Genomic DNA, 17756 nt, shown 5'->3' on the forward strand with positions numbered 1-17756 from the left:
CGGCGGTAGCCATCACCGATCTCCGGCTCCGATTCCCAATCCGAATCCGAATGGACAGTCCGCAACCCGTGGAGATGAGTAGAGAGTTCTGTCAAAACTCCAAAAAAGTAGCAGGATGTTCACTTCACTGCTTTCTTTCTACGCACTTTCAATTGTTGAAACTATTTGTTAAAATATGACATATTATGTTTGTTTTAATTTGTAGAATATAGTTTTACTTTGATTTTGATACGAAGTTTAAAGAAAAATATATTCATAATTTGTAACCTTACTTTTACGGATAGAGAAAGTTTTTTTCTTTTGCAAATTAATTTCATATTAATATTTTAAATATAACAAAGTAAGGTTCAAGGCTCACTATTATCAAGCAAGAAGGAGGATCCTTTTCATCCAGAGTCATTGACTTTATTTATTATTATGATAAATCGATATATAAAGATGTCAATTTGAGATCTTATTTTAGTTCCATATGTTCACCTATGAGATTTACTTTTGACTTGTGTCTGAATAGATATATTATTATATATTTTCCTAATATTATAATAATCTCCCCCAACTTAAAAGGAATAATAGGAAAAAATAATCAAAAAGACACTGACCTTTTATATGCAGAAAGGGTGGTTATATAAAGTTAGAATAAAGGGAAATAATTTAATTTATTTATTGATTAGGCGTTTATACATTAGCTGAGCTTATTCTTTTGTTACAATAACATCAAGGAGGAATTTTTTTCTTTTAGCTAACTAGAAACCAGAGATTAAAAGATGAAATATGTATGAACACATTTTTGTGTTTACTCTTTATTTGGTGTTCACATTGTTTACCTCTCTAAGTTAACATGAGGACATTGCAATTAGAAGCTCCAAAACATTGTGACGGTGAAAGTGACCAAATATATTCGTTTTTCAAAAAACTTTAGCTTGTACACAAATACAACCATGTGAACAAAAACAGTAGTTTACAGTAGAGCACTCACTCGTGCATTTGTCTTGATATGATACAATTGAAGGGTATAGAATACGTATACAATTGAAAAGGGGGATACAATAAAAACAACAATATAATCTGGATTCGACAGAAGCAATTCTTGTTTATTGCGTTACAAAAGGCATTTCAAGCCATTCATCCTATGACACTCTATGTAAGGGAACACACAGTGAAAATGAAGACGGTTCATCTAAATTAAGACAAGAGGGGAAGGAACTACACTTCAAAGGAATCAAGAATAGCCTGTAGAGTTTTCTGTGATGATGCCCACTGCTTGTCATTGGCACTGACCACACAGAGAACAACTGTATTTCCCTTAGCCGTTGCCTTTGCTAGGTTGTGCGATCCAGTAAGAGCATATGGAGTTTCAAGAACGTACTTGTAATACTGCAAACACAAAGATAGAAGCATTCTCTTCGTCAGGAGATTTAAAGAGGAACTGTTGCGGATAACAGGAAGACCAAGAGTATAGAAATACATTGTTCTATGGAATACATAGGTACACACAGTAGCATGCTATTTTGGCAGATCTAACAAACATGTCCCTCATAAAAGCACACTAACAGAGAAATCATTATCGTAGAACCAGATTCTGATTTCTTTTCCAGGAAAAACATAACTATGCTGCTCCTAACATTTGCTAAATCAGGCTGTTACATATTGTCAGGGCAGCAGATACAACCTATGGATATCTTCATGTCATTTTCCCTGCTGAGATTTTAAGGTATCGAGTATCAACTAAGCAACTCATTTCCTTCCATGTTTCAGTATAGCTTAGGACTTGGGAGTAAACCAACAGAGACAAGGTTGCTAGCCATGCCAGTCCTCTATGTGTTGGGAATAAGGGATGAAGATAAGGGGGAAAAGATGAGTTTTTCAATATGATAAATGACTGAGAAAAAGAAAATGACTTATCACCGTTAGATCACCACGTTTCTCTATAGAAGTTTCAAGGAGTTCATCTGGATCGAGTGTGTTTCCAGTGACAAAAGGGCCAAGAGAAGCAATGACTTTCTCAGGGGTCCCAATGTCTTCAATAGTTGCATTAGGTTTGTTAGTGAGACGGATCAAAGGAGAAGCCACCACTTGAACTTTACCCTGTTTTTCATCTTCAAACTTTACCTCCACCCACGGCTCTGCACACTTGGGTTGGCAATAATTTCCAGATAATATATTAGCTATACGAAGTTGTTTCCAGGTTGGAGGAAGAATAAATGTGTAAGGCTGCACATTTCCTGCAAGAAACTAAATATAAAGCATCATAAGCAATCTACAGGAGAAACAAAAGTAGAAATCGGAAACATCAATTTATGTAAATAGTAACCTTCATAAGCATATCAAGAAGATATGAAATAAACTAAAAAGAAGAACAAGAAGAAGAAAAACTACTACTAGAAACAGTGTTATAACTAAGAAATTGGCATCACTTGATTGGACAAACACCCACAGCAGTCCACAGGTGGGTAAGAAATGAAGTGCCAATTAAGAGAACACTATGATAGCACCCTCATATCTGAACTTGCATATTTCTCAGCAAGGACGAGGTCCGCACCACAAAAGAGATACTTATTAATTTATTCAACGTAACTGCCAACACCATTTATTAATCCGAAAACTATAAAAACATCAAATGGCAGAATATTTTAGTCAAACAAAAACTTGTGCAGCAACAAATGCAGGTTGCATGGACTAGGATCCCTTAGACCAAATGTTGCATAATACCAGCAAATGCATTATAACATGGCCCCTACCTGTCAATCTGTTGCCATATCTTTGGTTCTTCACAAGTTTCACACAGACATTGACTACAAACTATTTTCTCAAAGGAGCTTGGAACTTGTTTTTCACGATAAATTCCTAAAAAGTAATGAGAATACAAGTACTAACTAGTTTTAGGCTTGGGATTTGAAATAGGCAAGTTCCAGAATACGGGTAATTAACTAGGCACCTAAGGGCAGGGGCAGATTTAGGGAGGCAGAGCTGCTCATCAGAACCCCCTTGGCGATTATATAAATTTTGAATCTCCTAAACACAAGACAAGAGGTTGGCCCAGTGATTTAGGGATTCAAAATTACCTTGAGCTTCCAAATTCAATTTTCGAACCCCCTAAGCGAAAATCTTGGATTTTTCACTGCCTAAGAGGTAATCTATCAAAGTAATTAGAGAGACTTGTCTTGTGTCCAATTTAAAAGCTATATTGTTCCTGGATCCACATAACTTTGCCTAAACTTCTAGCTCTAATACAATCAATATTCTTTCAGTTTAATGAGTTTGTTATGAGGATATTGCTTTGCAGAAGCTTATAGCAAACTGGAGCAAACAAAGTAATTTGGTACAACTATATAAAACTAAACAGAATTACCCAAAAATCAAATGAATAAAACAGTTATTTTCCAGTTTAGGAAAGATAATAAGAATGAAGAGTGGTCGACATAATACCGGCACGAAGAGCAGGAGTGTCTTTCGGAGTGGCTTTAAAGAGAACAAAATTAGGGTCAGTAGGAGATGGAGGCAAGAAAGAACCAACTTCAACTTCTCGAGCAATGGAAAGCGGAGGAGGAGATATGAGTAGTGGCATTACAGAAAGACCAACATTGATGAAATCTCTTCTTGATAGCCCTATGTTTTGATGATGGGGTTTTGCAGGTGTTAATGGTGGATTTGTTGAATTTGGGAATATGGAAGACAATGGCTTCAGCGCCATTTCTGGTTTTTTTTCTCTGCTGTTGTGTGGAGAAACGCCAATGCCTTATGGGAGTGGATATTATTATTATTTTTATGGGATTCTTTTATCCGTTTGGGATGAGGTCTGCCTTCTGCCAGGTCACTTAATAACTTCATTTCATGCAAATGTCATATTTCATTTTATGATTTGACAATTTGGCTAATTTTCATAGCTAAATTATATTAAATTAATTTGATTTTTTGAAATTAAAATTAAAATATTCAAGAAAATACTACAAAATTGCATTTTTTTTCCAATTAAAATGTTGGTCATATAGTTTTAATTCTCTGATACAAGAGTATAGTTGAAAATGCAAACTAATTTATATTTTGAATTTCCTAGGTGACATTTTGAGGCAATACGACAATGAAAATGGACCGGAGATAATGTTACAGATAGTTTCTCATGATTTAAGCTATGAACTAAACTTTTGTTGTTGTGTGATCAAATAAGTTACAGTTTGCTACTTTTTCAGAGCTGTATGATTTGTGAAGTAAATCTAAGATGATTCATTTTTGTGAGTTACTCTTGCTTGCCAAATTTCACTGGTGGTAATAAGCAAGTTAGATTTTTTGGTGGATTCTCATCACTGGGGCATTATATTTATGTGGCATATTTCTTGTTCTCCACAACTCACAAGTAAGCTGCTCTTGGCAAGTATTTCACTGATGATGTTGTTTCATTACTCTTACTGAGATCTCTTCTCGCATTAGGCAAGCAACTCCTCTATGGATACAGCTTCTCCTAAAGCAGGATAAAACAGAGTTAGAACTTCTAACATAATGTTAGATACAAAAGAAGTTACATATTCTACAACTAAACCATAAATAGAGAAAAAGGTCATGTACAACTTCTCAAAGTAACTTTGGAGGATCACATCAAATATGACATTCATAGTCTTACTTTCAAGTTATTTGAGACAAGGGTCTCTCGAAAATAACATCTCTACCCCCACGAGCTAGGGGTAAGGATTAAGGTCTAGAGACCTCACCTACGGGATTACACTGGGTATGTTGTTGTATAGTCTTACTTCCAACAACACAAAAACCCAATGTAGACTTCCTTTCAAGGTACCTCTAATATTCTTACTTTTAATCTATCTTTTTATCATATCCAGTATGTGAAACATCTCTAATTGTTCTTAATTATCTGTGCATTTCAGCACGACTACATACACTTGTGTAGCAATGGAGTCAAAACCCCACTGCTCACACAGCTTTAGATGGGATATTGCCTTGTCTGGACTATGCCATTGCGAAAGAGACCTTCACCAAATAACCTGGTAGTACTGTGAACCAGGTTATTACAAATATCTCTAAAATGAACGTTTCTCCCAACATTGCTCCTTTCTACTATAATCAATCAGCATCTCTGCTCTTTGCAATCTGTTTTAACCCTATCTTAACTTCTCACACCTGTAATCCCTGCTGAAATGGACTTGGATAATGCAAATCAGTATGCCTTTAAGCTCCTTTAAGAAGTTTCAGTAGAGCATTATTTTGTTCAAATTATTCTGCCATGATGTGCTTGTAAAAGATGGAAAAAAAATTATTTGAGTTCATGTTCTGAGCACTATCAGGTTACACTGACTCATGACAAAGTGTAACTCATATCAAGCATGATATGATAACCTGAAAAGTAGAGTGAGAAACAAATTGATAATGGTATGAAGATCTGACATTGAAGATCATAAAGTCTATTTGTGGGTCCTCATTGATCATGGCATGAAGATCAGACATTGATCTTTCTTATTGAAGAAGCGGAAGCTAAAGAGGACTCAATGTAAAGAATAGAGTCCTCAAGGGACCAAAAATAGACTGAAACAAAGCATAAAAAGGGCTCCTCCGAACATGCTGCTTAATAGTTATTGGATTTTCAGAAGACACTGATTTGATCAACTGCAACATTATCAAACCAGGAATATTCAGTTATAGCTACTACGAATGGTTCCTTTCATAGTCACTACCAAAGACCCTCAAGCATTTCAACAAGAACCCTTGATCAAAAGTGGCTTTTTGAAAATGTAATATTTTCCCAAGAACCCTGAAATTTTTGTTTAGAATCCTGACTTACTGAAAAGTGGATTATTGTTATTGTTATGTTAGGTACCCATGTCACAACATAAACTACGAATCTACCTAGGAAACTTGGATGTAACTCCGCAAAATCACATTTTATATTGCAGGTTATATAAAATCCTCAGCATTTGTTAGTATGTTAACCCCTTGAAATTAGTTTTTGACTAGTGAGATTCAGACCTAACTAGTCAAAGCTAAAGTCTTACATATCCATCCTGATGATCCTAGTTTTGGCTGATGATGATGTCATAAGTTGAGAAATGTCATGTGCACATAAAAAAAAATTATTGCAGCTACATGAGAACCTGTCTCTATTGCTTTTGTCTTATTCGAAGAGGGAGTACGCAAATTACTTTCAATTATAACATATCATATGCATACTAGTTTTCCTAAAGTTGGCTAAATGTAGAAGATGGATCTCCCTCCCTTTGAAATCCTCTGGATATTGCTAGCCAAGAGAACTTTATGCATTGTTTCCAATACTTCCCCTTGTCATTGTTAGCCATCCATATTGAAGAAAAAAAAAGATAAATTCAAGAGAACAATAAGGAATGCATGCACAAAACAAGTATATATGTCGACAGGGGCAAACACAGTGTATATGTAGTGGGGGTTTGGATTGCTTTCAGCTCCAACATTGTATATTGATATGATATCTATTAGAATTGGGATATATTAACAGAAAACATACTTCTTCAAGAGAGTGAGGTGCAGTTGGCATTTGCTCCTCAAGCTAGTTCGACCTCCAGATCTGATCTGCCTCTGCCTATCAATCTCCAGATTGTGCTTTTGGCAGGAAACCACCTAACTAAAGTAATACAAAGTTTTATAAGAAAATTGACTATACACAGAATTAGATGAGTTTATACTTTATCCAGATTATTAAGATACTGGAACTAGGAGCACCAAAGAGGGGTAATATGTAGTCATGGAGTTTGGATTTGGGGTGTGTGTGTGTGTTAATGAATAAAAGTGAGATGTCAAACTGCAGCTCGGCTTGCAAGATGGGAAATATACCCCAACAGTTGTCCAACTTCTTGGAACCAACGGTGTATGCAGAGCTTCCAATCCCATTGTCATTAAATCAATTGAAACCATATTCCTGGTGTTCTTTGAAGAATTTGATTCCTGCAATAAAAAACTATACACAGAAATTCTCTGAGGAGACAATACTGATAATCAAACTCTAGCCAAATTGTTCAACTGATCAAATAGATCTTTCTATTCAAAGGAAAATAATTTGAACTTCATAAGCTGTTTTTCTTCTTGTACTCAGGGACCAGCCAATTAAGTATTAAAAATGCAGGAATATCCTCTTTGAGTTTCAAAGGCGCCATTCTTCTATTGTGGCAGCACTTTTTCCATCTAACACTTGTAACAGGAAAAATTGTTGCAAAAAATTTGACCAAATACAGAAATACTCCAGAACACAGAAGCAAAAACTAGTATACAAGATAATGAAAGTAGACTGTTATATAGATGTTGACTGTATTCAGAACTTTTGCATTTAGCGATCTTCCTGATCTCCATCTACAACAACCTTTGAGAAGTTCAAATTATAAGCTTCTTCAAAGGAAAAAGGCACTCATACATAGTTGCTTCACTGATGCTGTCCCAGAAACCACATATATATGTTAATGATTTGATTCCCCATTTCGTCGAAATAGAGAGTGCAGAGCTTTTTTCCTGGTAGCACATACCCACTGTCTTGGTATCTCAAGGTCATCTCCAGTAAGAGTTGGCACATGCCAACAACCCTGCTCCGACTCCTATATTTCAATTTCACAAGTACAAAGTGGAGTTGGACATTAGAATAACAGCTAAGCTGAGCTTAACTTATATGGATTAGGCATGAGATAGCTCACCTGAATAACAATTGAATAGGGTGGTGGCATATGGAGCTTAAGTCCGTCATCTCTTGAAGCTGTCATCCGGATCTGTGATTTGTAAATAGAAGACCGTTAAGGAATCTAACTGCTGATTGCCTGATTTAAAAGCATCACATTAACCCCAATAACATAAACTCTTCCAGCTCCATCAGACGAGTTCTTTAGGAGAACTTCAATTCTCACAACCCTGCACCTATCTTTCATTCTTTGACAACCAGATATAATGAAGTATTTTGGTAATTTGAAATAATCATGGGCATTAATAGGAACAGTGCAACAGGACTTCAATTTTTCCTCGGCATAACTGTCTTTCTTCTTCTTTTTTATTTTGGCATAACCTACTTATAGCAGATATTAAGCTACTATACACTAAAAAGAGTATACCTTTTTTTACTCCATCTTTAGTAGAAAGTGTGAAAGAGGACTCTATAGCACTGTAATAAAGATTTCAACTTTTCATTGTTTAACATGTTACAGAATTTGTCAAAATACTGAAATAGAGAGAGAGAGAGAGAGAGAGAGATTAGACCTGATGTTTTTCCTTCCATCTGGGAAAAAAGCTAGTGCCTAATAGTTGGAACAAATGGTCTCTCATCTCATCATTTGTCAAAAGCAAGCCTTTGGAACTGACAGCAGCATATAACCAGTACCTGGAGAATAAGCTTATGCCTCAGACATTTGTAACTGCAGAAAAGAGAGCTCCTTTATTTTGTTACAAGGTTACCCACAACTCTAGCAAACCCTTTTATCATGTGAAGTAGCCTCTATCTTCAGAACTAAAGGTCATAATATGAAAGCACTCACAAAACAAAAACCAACGCACAAGAGCTACATTGGCTATATTAAGGGAGTCTGGTACAACCTAGAATTTGCATCTGGTGCCAAGTCAGAATTTCGTGCAAAGTATGGAAAGATGAAGCAATTGTTTCAGGTTCAATGTCAGATCTCCATGTCATGATGAGTTGAAGTTATGTGTGTTGATCCCAAAAAAAAAAAATCTGTGCGTTGAGCAATGTGGAGAAGAAGAATTTGCTCTTGAATAGAGGATAAATGTTGATGACAACCAGACAGTCAAATAGAGAAGCAGAAAAGTGTGCAGGAGCGACTTTTGGTCCCAACAAAGAAGAAAGAATTGAATGGAAGGACACAGAAAAAGAGCAGGCTAACAGTTACAGGAAAGAAAGAAATGTCAGCAGAAATGTGGACTCAAACAGCTGGGGAACACTAGCAGTAACAGTAAGAAAGCAAGGTTAATCAAGAAACGAGATATGGATATACCACCAGATCCAATTATAGAAGGGTTTCTTGGTATGTTCAGTAATTTGCTGAGCAACATCACTATTATGTTGATGGCATCTGTTTAAATAGGATGATGTTTCTCCCATAAAATTTAATTATATTTGAGTTTTGCTCTCCTGGAAACAAATAAGTTCACCTAACTACTAGCCATCAATAATTATTTGCATATAAGAGCTCAAAGTAAAGAGTATTACCAATCATCATTTGAACCATGTGGAGTGGCATAAAGTGCACCTGCTTTCTTCCAGCTTTCTAACAACTTCTTGTTATTAGGATGTTGAGCAGGACCACCAGTTGTACGACTTTTGTGCAAAATAACCAATGGAAGTTTCTTCGATTCACTCATCTGCCTTAATTTATTGACAACAGATCTGAGCTGCAATAGAAAGAAATCTATATGAACTTTTTCTTATAATCTAGAACACCATCTTGAGAAAGTTGGCATGTTGCCCATCATGAGTTAAGAGGTAAAGTATCCATACTAGACTGTGGGTGCCTGGGTGGGTGGGAAGGAACTGGGCATAAGGGTCATTTTGATAAATTAAAACTGGAAGACTTTGCAACCTTTTCCACATCAGCATCATCAATTTCTTTAAAGTTAAACTGAAAGGGGCAGTAATTCTGTGTTGCTCTCTCTTTCTTAGTCATACTAAATAACACGAGAAGAGGGATGCAGAGTAAGTCAAATAGTTCTTGGTCATACTAAATATAACACTAGATAAGAGGGACGGTAAGTAAGTCCACCTCTCTACAGCTGAAATGTACATATGATTAGCTTCTATACAGATATCAAACTGCATCCCTAATTTTACCCTCCCATCCACAACCCCCAAAAAACACAAGTAAAGAAACAGAAAAAGACGTAGTGTTACCTGAGAGAAATTAAAATTTCGTTGAGTGATAAGGCCGACATTTGCACCATCCACCACAGCATCGAATGGACCATGCTTCTGAAGCCAGTCCTAAGTGAGTGCAAATTCTAAATCAGTTCAATATTCTTTCAAGAACTAAGTGCCGGAAGCATGGAGACACAAATATTGGAAATACCCAGCAGCTCTATCTACTTTTTAAATGAATATATTTGTGGTAACAATCCTTCAGAAGATTCATGCTTTAAAGAAATCACTACACACAAGTGTGTTAAATGCTAATTCTAGTTAAGAGGCTGACATAAACAAACAGACAAGCTATTTCTTGGCGTTACAACATCTGAACACCATGATACTATTTTATTGTTTGCATCCAACACTGCATAACCTATCACTAGATCTGACATATCATAGAGGCCTTCAGTGGGTTATGCCTGGCATTTTGAAAGAACTTGAATTACCTAGAACTGTGAAAGCAGAGGAGAAGAAATAGGGCCCGGAAAGTTGCCCCACTCACACTTATGTGAGTCGTCTGGAGAGAAAGAAATAGTGGAGCTTTTGAGGGTGTAGAGAGTGATTTTGCACAGTTGAGGAATAACCTCTTTGCCCTTATTCGTGCACCCACAAATTTCCTTTATGTATAGATAATTGGGTGACGTTTGTAGAAAATCATACTTTATTGTAGATTTTCTACTTATCTTGGTGTACTACTACTTCACGGGTTTTCGCCCAAATGTACAACAAAATCTTATTAATTCATCAAAAAAATCATAGAGGCCTTCATCTAAATCCTATAAGGAAATTTCAACCTATAATCTACAATTATAGTAGATCTAATCAGAGTACCCTATTATTTCATTTATCTTATTGGATGGGGTTGATTTAACTTTAGTGCTTGGATTTTGAGATGGCAGCAGCAAGGGTACAAATCTAAACTTTATGGCAAAGCCATCCATAAGGCGAAGAAGCTTAATGCAATCAAGTGTTAGACATTTGAAACTTCTAAAGTGTTAGCAGCTATACAAGACCTGATGGATACACAATGGCTTTCTACCAAAAATCCTTGGAGTTCATCAAAGCAGACACCATGTGATCCCTCAGTCACTATCATCAGCATTGCTTCTATATTTTGTAATTATTTTGTATCTTTTTAATGCCACTAATGAAGCCAATTACTTCATCAAAACAAAAAAGAGACTTCTAAAATCACTAATACAATGAACCATGTAGGATATACTGGCAAGTACTCAAACAATTAATCAACACTTTAGTCAACTGGACACAACAATCTTAGAAATGGATACAATTCTACCATTTAGTCCAAGAAGAAGGGTAAAATTTGATGTAACAAGTACTTTATAAAATGCACCAGAAGAAAATCATCCAACCTGAAATTGCACAAAATTAGCCTTAACTTCTCTTTCACAAGCCAATTTAACCAAAGAATTAGCAAAGTTCTCTGTCTCCTTGGGATCAATGTCAATGCACACAAGCTTTTCCCCACATGAACGACAAGCTCCGGAACTATCCATCTCCGCTCTCACTACAGTCCAATTCCCCTTTCCCAACCACCCTTGTCCATGCCAACCACCCCCTCCTTTCACAACACCTTCCTTCACTTTCCGAACATCCCAATCCTGCAGCCCAACCTCAGCAGCAAATTCAGAATTAAACCAATCCTCTACTACACCAGCAGTCTCTTCACACACCTGCCTTACACTTCCCCTTAATCTATGCATCATTTCATATACTTTATCAGCCTTTTTAGAAAAAGAACTAACTTTCAGCAGTGCAGAAAGCTCTGCTTCCTCAGCCACAACCCCTGATTCCCCCATATGTACATCAACTTCATAAGCCTTATCAGCCATTCCCTTTTCACAAAACCCAAACAACGCTGGCCCATATGATCTTAACTTAGGAGGAACACCAAAACTCTTCATTTTCTTCACTAAATCAAAAGCCATTTCTGGGTCTTGCTTAGCAACTGCCAATCTAGCAGCACTAGTAAAAGTCGCCTCATTCGGAGCAACACCATTAACACCCATCTGTTTAAAAATCTGAAAGCCTTTCTCAATCCCACATCCCTCCGTACCCGAACCAGAAGAACAAAGATAAAGCAACACATTATAATGATGAACATTAAGGGTAATATTGTTTAACTTAGCTTCTTCATAGAGTCGAATTGCTTCCTGTAAATCACCCCGTTTAGAACACTGGTCTAACTGATGACGTAGCACACTCTCAGGGGCGTCACGGCGGGCTTTCTTGGCCGACCTGTTAGACAAGGTTTTTGTGTTTGTGGGTTCTTGAAGGAAAGCAGCGGAAGTGGTGAAATGGGTTTTTCGGTTCATGGAAAAGAGATGGGTTTGTGGGGATTTGGTGTGAATTGGTTTGAAGAAGTGGATAGGACGAAGATGATGAAATGGAAAAGGGGTTTTTGTGAGAAGAGAGAAGAAAGGTGAGGTTTTTATAGAAAGTGAAGGTGAGAAATAACCCATACGACGAACGAGCATGACTGTGCTTTAATGGGGGATTGGTCTTTTACATCGGTGGAATGGAAGCTGAGAAGAAGACGCTATAAAAAAAGAAACAGTTGCAACTGGTGGATACTTAGACGGAACAGAGGAACTATAATGTACCAACCAGGTAGGTTTATGTTCCATATTAGTTGTAATTTTTTTATAATAAATTATTAATTTTAAAATGTAACTAAATTTGTAAAAACTACACATGGCAGCCAGTATATGCCTCTCTTGGACGAGTTCGTGTCTATTCTCAATAGAAGAATGAGTGATCTATCAAATAGCACATGTTATTTCTAGTTTGCAGAAAATATATCATTCGACAATGAAGAATTTTAATGATGATGTATACACGATGACATAACTAATAAAACACAATATTTAGAGGCTTATTTACTTCGCAATTTAGACAAAAATAGAATTGTGACGTTGGGATCTTAGGTAGAGAGGGGTGATATTTTAGTAGATAAAATTGTTATGTGCTTCCTAGTTGAACTGAGTGATCGCTTTGATCATAGCTTAGTGAGGTACATCACCCGACCTAAGGCACTTTTTACTACTATATTTGGCAAGATAGCTGCATGGGTGGAGCTTGTGTACCAGAAAGTGTTCATCCAATCCCCTTGGTCGAAAGATTACATTATACATACAAGATTAAAATTGTTTTTTAAGCTTATATAATAGATGTTGAATTACCTTGGTTTTTTCATATACTAACTTCTTTATATTTTAGATCTTCATTAGTTAATCCCACTTTAACTTAGTCCTGTTGGTTGTTATTGTGCACAGCAAAGGGAAGAAGTGCTTCATTCTCTTTGCTTAATGACACTCTCTTTGCAGGAAGCATAACATGATTTTGCTCTTTACCAGAAAAACATAATACACCACTGAGTTATCAATTCTTCATTGAAGGATTCAAACTACTAGGCATTAATGAGAAGTCCTGATATGATAACTGATGTGTCCATTCTGTTATCGAGCAGTTTGAAGGAAGAAACTTGACATCTTTATCCTACTACATTAGCATCTATCACAAATATAAGGTCCCTTATCAGCACGACGGGCAACAGGCATGAACACATGGCTTTGCCTTTGATGGTTAGCAACAAAGACTTCAACTCCAACTCAGGTCTCCAGCCTCTTGTATAAAAAATCGAGCCTTTTCATCATCAAGGATTAGCAGCATTATCAGTTTAGCTATATAAAAGACCATCTGTAGTATATACAACTGATTAGAGGCGCTTTGTCATTCCTTTGGCTGATCTTGAAAAAGAGATCATTAGGCAACTTTTAAGCACGTCCGAAGAAGAGTTTGGGCTACCAAAAGTAGGAAACATAAATCATGTTTTACAGATGGAAACATCTGAAAACATATCAACTAGAAACAACACAAGAGTATTAACTACTATGTGATGCAGAAACATAATTCATGAATCGGAAACAGAGTTTGAATTTGGAAATTAAACAAGGATATAGAATAGAATTCCCCAATCCTTTTATTGAGGCACGTACTATAAAAAAATTGATGCCACTCATCAATGATGGCCAAAAATTACATATAACAAGTTGTCTGAGTGTTAATAAACTATAAGCATATATAATAATACAGTGTCAATGTTCTATAGTCAATCTATCTAAAAACTCGAGTTTCCGTCTTCAGAATCTGCATCAATGTTCTATAACCAAATGACGAATGTGTGGCTGTGTCCTGAATGCTCTCTTTTGTTGCGGCCTGTGTAAACTGGACATGTAACCATGTTGCCTCTTCCGCTTCTTTGGAGGCAGGACACTGTCAGCTGATTTCAGAAAAGAGTGATTCAATAGCAGTCCTGCACTCCAACGCGATTTTGGATTCTTGATCAGACAATATCTCAAGAAATCTTTTGCCTCTGTAGACAGTTTGTCATTCTCCAAATTTGGTTCCTCGTACTTAATTCGTTGCAATACATCATCAAACTTTGGATCTGAATTGGATGATTCCCATAGTGGTGTCCCAGTGATCAACTCGTAAACAGTACATCCAAGTGCCCAAATATCAGCTTCTGGGCCATACTCCTGCTTAAGTATGGATTCAGGTGCCATGTACCTTTTAGTTCCTCTCATCCCCTGTTTCTGCGTCCAGCTCTGTTCCAAAGTTAACGAAAGCCCGAAATCAGCGATCTTTGCAACCTCCTCTGTATCATCATCATCAGTAGAAGTAAGAAGAATGTTGTGTGGCTTTATATCACAATGAATGATCCCTTTTCGATGAATGAACTTTAGCCCTAAAAGAACATTCTTGGTGTGTTGTTGAACTTGAAACTCAGGCAACCCTAGTTGATCATTATTGAGAAGACGATCAGCAAGACTCCCGGCAGAGGCATATTCTAAGAGCAAGTTGTAAAGAAGTATATCATCTTCTTGGGTGACTTTAACTCCGAAAGAGCGAATAACATGAGGAGAATCTTGACACATTCTTAGGAATTCAGTTTCATCTTCAAGAGAGTGAGAATGGCTCAACATACAAGACTTCACTGCAATAAGTGATGGAATGAGAGGAGAATGAGTAGTAGAAGCCAATGAAACAAAACCAAATCCTCCCTGCCCTAATGTTCTACCCCTCTTCCACATAATCTCTGCTTCTTGATTTTCCGCCATTACAGAACAATTTCAGACTGTTTTTTTTTTGTTTTTTGGAATAATTTGAGAGCGTGTTTTGTGAGTGTAGAGTTATATAGGACATTAGTTTCCTAATTTTTTTGTTTTCCTGTTAATAGTGGTAGTAGGACAAATTATATTCAATATTTCCTTATTTAGTTACTTTTAATATATGGAAATTTACAGCTCTATAAAATTCAAATAGTTACCATAAATTAAGAAGCAGTTAAATAAGTTGTAATTTATTAAAAGGGTTGATAACTTGAATGATAAGTCATTCACTTGAATAACGAATCATTCACTTATATAGCACAATTCTATTTTACAATTTCAAAATCCTTAACACAATAGTACTTATTTTACAATCCTTATTATTTAATATAAAATTATTTTCTTGTGCGATACTATTTTCGTCTTATTTTATTTGTTCAATATTCTCTCTTAACCACTTTATTTGTTATTTTTTTTATTTATTAGTCTCTCGACACGTACATTGCATGTACTTATCAGCTCAGGTGGTCAAGATAATTGGTCATCACTTCATGTTGGATTGTACATATATTTTTGTAAAAGAATATCAATATTATTTATAAATAATTAAGTAAAAAATTATATATATAAGAATAGAGTAAATTAAATATTTTTGTGAAAGGGGTTGGTCATTGAATTGTGACATGTTTGCCAACGTTAAGATAACTCGATATAGTCTGAACCTAAATGTATCTCACCAAAAACTTTCGTATAAACTATATTCATGGTGTATATTCCTTTGTGGAGGACGTATATTAGGGTAGATAGTTTCTTCTCCTCCAGTTTTTGTCACTATTTATGGTTGCTTGTACTTTTGACTATCATATTATTTTGTTGTAGTTATTGTCCTGCTACTATATGATATTTTTGTATATCTATTACCTTTTTCCTAGACTATTTTGGATGATTTTTCCTAAGCCGAGAGTTTATCGAAAACAATCTATTTACTTTTAAGATAGATATTGTAGGTCTGCACAGGTACACATTCCTCAAACCCCTATTTTTGAGATTACACTGGGTATATTATTGTATATTCTTTTATTTCTCTTAAACGTGCGATGTAAAATTAACCATGTGAAAATTTTTGTTCTTTAAGCAACAAATTAATGGCAAAGTCGATACTAGTTATACTAAACCTATTTTTATTTTGTCGTACTTGATTGATTGAAGTATATGAGTGGAACAATCTCTAAAATTAGGCATGAAACAAAGAAGCTAGCTAAATAACAAATTAAGTATTCCTAACTTGGGAGCCTCATGTACTAATGATAAGTAAATTAGGCTAATTATTTACTATTACAAATTAAAGTTCAACATGCAAGAAGGAGAAATAGGAAAAATAAACACTACTTCAATTTAGCAGATATATTACCTTTTGGATTATTGAATTGTAATGCACACTACTGATATAAATAGTTGATATTGCTAAATTCTTTAATTAGAATAGCAAACAAAATTTAGAGCAGTATTAGACTAAAATATAATATATAAACATAGAGGAATAATATCAAATACCAAATGAATATATGTTTCCAAGCATACAGATTCTCAGTAAAAGGAAGTATACAACATGTAATTATGGAGAAATAAATAAAAATCTACTTGGATTATTCAAAATATATCAATCAAAAGAAGTATTCATGATCTCACAAAGTTTATCCTCTTCTAAAGTAATAAAATAATATTATTAGTTTCTTATATTATTACTCATGTTAAATTGTTTAAATTAATACTGAACTTTAAGATCTCGTCTATTCATTTTAATCATATGCTTATTAGATTAAAACACAACATATCACAATTTTTGAACACAAAATTACCATCATCATTGCCTCTGATAAGTGATAACAGGTCAACATTGTAAACAAATTTTGATGATTGACAAAGTGAAGCAGGTTCTTCAGATTGAAGGCAAAAATAAAGAGGCGCGGAAACAACTACTAAAACAACATCAATGTACAGTTACATATATATAACCTTTGCTGAGTTTGTTCAACCAATTTCAGTACTCTTGGAATTCAATTAAGTGAGATCACATAGCGTTGGGTTAGTTCACCCACGCTCCAATCATGATTCAATTTCAGCGAAGTTATTAGATTTGAAAGTAAATCCTTGAGTTCTTGATGAAATTCGCTTGAATTCTTGTGGGTTATGTTGTTGGAGTTTTCTTGAGATTGATTCATGTTGTTAGTTGTGTTTTTCGAGTAGAATTTGATGTATATTGAGGGTACAAATGATTCTAAGTGTTTGGGGAAAGAACCATTGAAGTTTAGAGATGAAAAACGAGCAAGAAAAATTGGGAATTTTCTGGGCAAGGGCTTGGGGCGCCGCGCCTCTCTGAGCGCCCCACATCAGAGTCTGAAGTTTGGGCTCTGGGGCGACACGCCAGCCAGAGCTCCACAACTTCAGCTCTGAAGTTTGTGCTCTGGCTCCCTGCGCCTCTCAGAGCGCCAAGATCGCCAGTTCTTTCCATTTCTTCCCCAATCTTGTGTACTTGTTCCTTAGCAATGTACCTATGTTTTCTAGTTGATTCCAACACTCTAAGGTACATCTAAACATCATGAAATCATGAACCTTAAATCCATAATTCAATTCAAGGAAAGTTAGGATCAAAGTCAAAAGAAGTAAGAGTCAAGTGAGGAGAAGTTCTTAGAGTTTTCCAAAAGTCTTTTCCAAATGTTTTAAGACTTAAAGTTCAAGTTGAGTAAAGAGTAAAGATT

The 17756-nt window shown here is 35.7% G+C and overlaps 4 protein-coding genes across 7 annotated transcripts in view; all 4 read right to left on the reverse strand.

Moving 5' to 3' along the window:
• Positions 1-168, reverse strand: part of LOC102593594 (protein-tyrosine-phosphatase PTP1-like) — a 6691-nt gene extending 6523 nt beyond the window's left edge. The window contains exon 1 of one of the 2 annotated variants that reach the window (XM_015311416.1): positions 7-168. In XM_015311416.1, the coding sequence (XP_015166902.1) occupies positions 7-13 (7 nt within the window). In that variant the 5' untranslated portion in view covers positions 14-168. The other variant, XM_015311415.1, reaches the window with a different exon arrangement.
• Positions 169-941: 773 nt separating this feature from the next.
• LOC102597757 (psbP domain-containing protein 6, chloroplastic) lies at positions 942-3764 on the reverse strand. The gene is made up of 3 exons (XM_006353573.2): positions 3427-3764; positions 1906-2222; positions 942-1374 (listed from the first exon to the last, which is right to left on the reverse strand). Exons 1-3 carry the CDS (start codon positions 3689-3691, stop codon positions 1204-1206), a joined length of 753 nt encoding a protein of 250 aa, XP_006353635.1. The 5' UTR covers positions 3692-3764; the 3' UTR covers positions 942-1203.
• A 337-nt stretch (positions 3765-4101) lies between these two features.
• On the reverse strand, positions 4102-12474 carry LOC102598402 (proteinaceous RNase P 1, chloroplastic/mitochondrial). 3 transcript variants are annotated; one of them, XM_006353575.2, is made up of 8 exons: positions 11236-12474; positions 9851-9940; positions 9173-9354; positions 8209-8329; positions 7656-7727; positions 6808-7559; positions 6482-6594; positions 4102-4456 (listed from the first exon to the last, which is right to left on the reverse strand). In XM_006353575.2, exons 1-6 carry the CDS (start codon positions 12358-12360, stop codon positions 7425-7427), a joined length of 1725 nt encoding a protein of 574 aa, XP_006353637.1. In that variant the 5' UTR covers positions 12361-12474; the 3' UTR covers positions 4102-4456; positions 6482-6594; positions 6808-7424. The 3 variants fall into 3 exon arrangements, with proteins under 3 accessions (XP_006353637.1, XP_006353636.1, XP_015166903.1); XM_006353574.2 differs by having other exon boundaries at positions 6482-6598; XM_015311417.1 differs by lacking the exons at positions 4102-4456; positions 6482-6594; positions 6808-7559; positions 7656-7727 and adding an exon at positions 8000-8113.
• Positions 12475-13881: 1407 nt separating this feature from the next.
• LOC102598968 (mitogen-activated protein kinase kinase kinase 3-like) lies at positions 13882-15013 on the reverse strand. Its single transcript, XM_006353576.2, has one exon. It carries the CDS (start codon positions 15004-15006, stop codon positions 14038-14040), a length of 969 nt encoding a protein of 322 aa, XP_006353638.1. The 5' UTR covers positions 15007-15013; the 3' UTR covers positions 13882-14037.
• Between the last annotated feature and the right edge of the window lie 2743 nt (positions 15014-17756).

Source organism: Solanum tuberosum, unplaced genomic scaffold, assembly GCF_000226075.1.
Source record: "Solanum tuberosum cultivar DM 1-3 516 R44 unplaced genomic scaffold, SolTub_3.0 scf00158, whole genome shotgun sequence".
NCBI classification, from domain to species: domain Eukaryota; kingdom Viridiplantae; phylum Streptophyta; class Magnoliopsida; order Solanales; family Solanaceae; genus Solanum; species Solanum tuberosum.